The sequence below is a fragment of the Chinchilla lanigera genome, unplaced genomic scaffold (assembly GCF_000276665.1).
Source record: "Chinchilla lanigera isolate Chin_1 unplaced genomic scaffold, ChiLan1.0 scaffold00157, whole genome shotgun sequence".
Classification (NCBI taxonomy): Eukaryota; Metazoa; Chordata; class Mammalia; order Rodentia; family Chinchillidae; genus Chinchilla; species Chinchilla lanigera.
This window is the reverse complement of record NW_004955558.1, coordinates 272,498-278,394: the sequence shown is the minus strand read 5'-3', so window position 1 is coordinate 278,394 and position 5,897 is coordinate 272,498. Positions and strand designations below refer to the sequence as shown.

Below are 5,897 nucleotides of genomic sequence, written 5' to 3'. Positions count from 1 at the left end.
TACTGTATAGTAAAATATCAAGAGATATTTCTCCTCATCTTTCTCTGTCACATCTACTCTGCTGAGATGTCTTTCTATGACACAAGTCTATTTAGATTCCCACATAAGCTAGATCGGGCAGTACATGTTGATTTATGCAGCTTTTCTTTTACTTAACATTCAGACTTCTGTTTCTATCCATGTTGTCACCAATGATGGGCTATTACCATCATGGACCTTTATGCATTCATTAGTTGGTAGACAATTTAGTTTGTTAATATTTCTGGGTTATTCAGTATAGTTATGTGAGAAACATGGGAATGTAAGGGTCCACTGACATACAGTTTATATATCTTCATGCATTAAATGATGCTTCTCTTTTTAGTTTCTGAGAAGTATCCATGCTTGGCTGTAATAAAGGCAGGACTAACTTACATTCACAACAGTTCTGTGTAAAGTATCGATCTTCCCCACAATCTCAGTGTCATTTGCTAAATTTTATGTTTTTAATAATCACCATATCAGGTACTTCTCAGAATAGAGTGGTAAACATCAGCAAATCATCCTCTCCAAGATTCAGAATCCAGACAATGCAAAGTAACAATCTGGAGAAGAAAAGAATGAGGGAGGTGGATCCCCAGGATCCAGGAAGAATCAGAAGGAAAAATTGGAGCCCACATAAAGCGGAGGGACAGACCACAATGCAAAAAAAGGAAGGGACCACCTGCATCTTCTCCCTGGCTCCAGGCTCACAGTGTGAGACAGGAGGATCAAATATACAGAACCACAGTGAGGGTACAAAATTCCAGAGGCCTCCAGAGAAAAGCATACCAGTGGAGCAGAATAGTGTATGCTATGTGCTACATTATTCCCGTGATGATCTCCTGAGTTCAGACTCTTTGGCAACTTCTTTTTTGAGTATGGACAACATTCTTAATCTTGATCTGCAGATTTGGGCCACAGGCACCCTAATAAACATGTGTGCTCTTTCTGCCCTTCCTAGAACACCCAGCATCTGGATACCATCACTTGTCTAACAAATGCATTCTGGGGTCGAGGCAGTTAGACATGGAGGCCATGGCATCTGGGGCATGGTCAATGAGGAAAGGCGCAGTGAAAGCTGGCTTTGGTATTGAGGCATGAACAAGAGATATTAAACACAAGGAGTTACCCTAAGTATAAGATGAAGTATTTATGGTACAGCAGAACATGACACATTTACTGAAGCACATACATGATCCATGAACCCCCTGAATGTTTTAAACATTTTTCCTACACTCTCAGAAATTCTTGTGATGTGTCTGGGGAGTTCTCAGGAATTCTGAGAAGATGGATATTATCACTGCATCAGCTATACATAGAGTAGGAAACTATGTACTTGCTTGTTTCTCTTTTGTATAGCAGAATCTTCAAAGAGCAAGTTCATTCCTCAGGATCTCCAAAATTCTTTACACTTTTGGTATTGTTAGTTCTTGGAGGTAGTCTAATTTCTATATAAACAGGAAAAGTCCTTTTCTTTTTCCTAAACATTGACACTATCTCTATCACCTAAGATTCTTTATTAATGTAAAAATCATGAAAAGAAAGCAATTAGAAAAGCTAGAGCATGTAACTGTGCATAAGACATAGGACACCGGTAAAGAACTGTCCTTGAAAAGTGTCTTTTATGTAATTCTTCACTCTATTCACTTTTGCAAGAAGTTTCCATAAACACAATGGTTATGAAAATATTTTGATTAAAACACAAAATAAATTAAGTCTATTTAAATAGCCTCAACCAGCACTTCATTCAGATGGATGTGGACAGAAGAGTGTGCACCACAGCGGGGCCAACCTGCTTTACTAACATTGCTTACTCCCATGGAGTCCTGCCTTCACTGAGCTGGAAAACCATTGGTTGAACTTTGAAGGATAAATGGCCTCTCCTTGTTCTTCTGTACCACTTATAAAAAGAAGTGAAGAGTAAACAACAGAAAGTACTGCCACAATATACAAGTCGTACATTTCTGAAAGAGTTGGAGAGGTTTTGTGTTCTTTGTGCAGGCGAAGCAGTGCCTAAACATAGAGGAGCATTGGCTTATGCTCAGAAAGGGGCTGATAGTTGGAAAACACAAAGAAATTAGATCAGAAGCACTCACCAACCCCGAACTGGGATTGTAAGATAAAGCAATAGAAATTCGAATAATGGTGGAGAGAGTGTAAAAAGATATGAAGGTGCTCACCAGGAAAAGGATGCTTTGTGTGGCTCTGGATTCAGGGGATCTTAAGGAAACATTAGTGATATGAATGTGTTGAACCCTTTGCTTGTGTCTGTACAGGATGGAAATCATAGAACCACTGGCCCACACTATAAGCAGAGAAAAACAAACTTCAGGTACAACTACTAATGCTATATAGACTGAGCCAATGACTACCCCATAATCAACAAGACAACAGTATCCTATATTTACTTTCTTTTTGATGATTCTGTCATAACCTTTCACAGATGAATACCATGCATACATAGGAATAATTAAACTGACCAACACATTTAAGATCCAGCAAAGGTGAATGGAGAAGCCAATATATTCTTGAGTTTTACGTTTAATATCCTTCCAACAAGAATTCATGGGGCTGATGATGATGTTTTGGAAGACACTCAAGAGGCAGATAGTACCAATTGAAACACCCCTGCCCACTCTTTCAATATACAAGAGACATTTACAAACAATATCACTGAATATATGTTTCAACCCAAATGCTGCCATTATTTGAGGAACTCCTCCAGAGAGAAGAACTAAGGAGTTGGCCAGACAAAGGTGCTTCAGAATCACATCTGTGGATCTTAACCTCCTTCCATGCTGGAAATTGAAAAAATAATGACAAAGAAGGAAGAAATTGGCTGTGACACCAATGATAGTCTGTGAGGAGAAGATTATTCCTACTGCCAAATCTTTGGAAGTTATTTTGTCATTTCCTTTGAAAATGTCATGTAAATTGCTATAACAGTCGTTCCTCTGAGTGTCGAGGCTCATTGTAATGAACAACAACAAAATACTGTTGGAGGTGTCTTCCTGTGGAATTCCGATGGTCTCAAAAGCTAGCAGAATTGAAGAGAATTTTCAGCACATTTCCTGGGAAAGTCATCACAAAGGATAAGGCGGTGTTAAACTGAGAGAGAAAGGACAAGTGACAGAACATGGAAAGCCAAATCCAACATTTTCAGGAAAGTTTGTCAAGGTACAGTGTAAAAAGAAAGTGCAGTTTTCATACACATCATATAACAGATGAATTTTGCACGGATTTCAAGTATAAATGTGTTAGATAAATATCAAATATTTTATGGAAAATTATTTATTGACTCTATGAAGAACACGATATTTCATAGAAACACATAACTCAATGGGTGAACTTGGACATTATATTAAAATTTAGAGCTACTTTCAAACTCAGATGCGATTGCATACAAAGAGACAGACAGCAGGGGACAGAGAATGAGGGAGATAAAAACAGAGATTAAACAGAGAGACATGGAGATAAATACATGTACTGATCATTAAGGATGCTTGTAGGTTATACACGAGAATAAAATGGGATAGTACTTGAGCTTAAACTTCAAAAGCCGCATTACATAGTGGGAGATACACACACACACAGAATATGTCCAATGACATAAATAATCTCAAAAATTCAAATAAATGTACTACCAAGGAGCATAATGCATCACACAGAAAGCTAAAATAAATTTAGCAAGAAACATCAAGGTATGCAAGAACATGGTTAAACCAAGAACATGTATATTTGTGGAGGTTTTGCAATTGATTTAAGTATTTTAGAAAACTATTGGTTAGTGTCTCTATAAACTTGTAAGATAAAATTCTATTTTGTAGTAATGAAATTTACTCAAAAGAAATTCAAACATGGATCAGCCAAACATGTACCTCTATATGCTAATATTTTTTATTACTAACAAGAGCCCTAAATTCAAACCAAGTCCATGACCCTTAGCCTTACAAATATTAGTTGACTGATTATTTGATATTTAAGCAAGGGAATCATATAAAGCAATGGCAATGAATCCTACCAGTAATATTCAATAATAAAGAGGTGGTCCAACACTCTCATATAATGCAGGCAAGTGAAAAACTTGAAGGAATTCACTCAATTTATTGGTATAAAGTGTCAAACAGGCACTAGTGATCTAATATGTAAAATATTACAATGCTGTAGATATAACACTATTTAGTAGTTGACTTCAACATGTGTGCCCAATTGGACTGTAACCTTATGCAAGTGACCTAGACAAGATAGAAGAGAGATTTAGGCTAATGACAATATTGTTTCTTGATCATCTTTATGTAGAATCTTGAGTTCCCTTTCTGAAATTACACTGAGCTGTGCCCATGTAAATTCTGATACGTCTCATCCTTTCCACATAAAATGGTACTATGTAAATTGTGAAAATGTACCTGTGGGAACTGCTGACACTAGAGTGTGTGTGACTTCCCATTTTTTTCTGTACAGGATGAAACTCACTGTCACACATGATGAACTCCAACAATAAACATCCCAGAATAACAGCTGTGTTGTGCCTATTGACTCTGATTTTTGTCATTGAGTCCAGAAGCATACTGTTGAAAATTTCATGGCTTTGTTATGGTTTTGCTTCTCTTTCACAAGCACATACATAGGAAAATCAAGCTTATAAATAATGGAGTTCAATAGATTAAAATGCCCAACCCACTGTAATTGGGAGAACTACGTACGTGAATTCCTGGGGCTTGTGATGATGACACACATACCTGTAGGCACAGGTGATTCCAGATACAAAAGTTGTAATCCAAAGTCCTTGAAGAAATCCTTCAGTCTACATCTCCCAGTCTTGGTGCAGACTACACTGATGTGTCTTGGAGACACTTTAATAAAATAGAGTGATTACGTATTGACTATTTCCGATGTCTGAGAATTAATTCTCTGGAGTTTTTGACACTTATGTGTGAAAAAGCCAAGCAAAATGGTGGAAAGGATAGAAATGTCTCATGCTTCCATCCACATTCTGAGACATGTACTCCATCCTGATTGCAGGTTCTTGGAGGCCATTCTGCTGATTCTCAGTGACTGATGTTCATATTTACACCTGAGGATCCCATAGAAACTTGAGTTATCATCAACATTTATCATATCCACAGAAATCCACTGTGCTCCAAGACAAATGTTAACTTCAATATTTTTGTCAGGACATATCCTAAAGTTGAATATATCAACTTTAAGTAGCACTTTACTATGACTCACTGCCAAAATTCTCTACATGTAATATTTTCTTTAATTTTCGTAATGCACCTAGGCAAAAATTCTATAAACAATGTAATTTTATTTACAAAGGTTAAAATTGTGTCAAAGTTTGCACCCTATTTAAGGGAAGAGTGAGGATTTGAATGTGAGGATGCTGGTTGGAGAGCTCTACTTACATTTTATTTATGAAACAAACATCATCTTTAGGAAACAAGATTTATTCCATACAAGAGTGATGCAAAAATGTGTGGTAATAGAAAGATCCATTCGCTAGCATTGCATAATGAAAATTCTTATGATTTCTAGTACTCTAGGAAACTAACTGAAAAATTATTCTGTGATAAGGCTACTATAAATGAAATATTAATACGCATTTAAATAGTTGTAGATACAATCTCAATTATTACCAGTTACTGATCATTCACTCATTAATTTTTTCCTTTCTGAGTTCAGGAGAGCTATAATCAAGAAAAGATGACTGGTGAGTTATACTAAAACACAAGGAACATAAATATGATGGGTATGGAGAAACTAACATCTTGAGAATTATAGATATCGAAATCACAAGATAATGAACTTCTATAACTCAATTTAGAAAAGTGATCAAACAATGTGAAACTGTTATTTCAATGAACATATGAGCCGTA

General features: G+C 36.4%; 1 protein-coding gene across 1 annotated transcript; it reads right to left on the bottom strand.

Moving 5' to 3' along the window:
• Positions 1–1,922: 1,922 nt before the first annotated feature.
• On the bottom strand, positions 1,923–2,993 carry LOC102026806 (vomeronasal type-1 receptor 4-like). The gene has a single exon (XM_005412730.1). The coding sequence runs from the start codon at positions 2,991–2,993 to the stop codon at positions 1,923–1,925; it is 1,071 nt and encodes a 356-aa protein (XP_005412787.1).
• Positions 2,994–5,897: the final 2,904 nt, after the last annotated feature.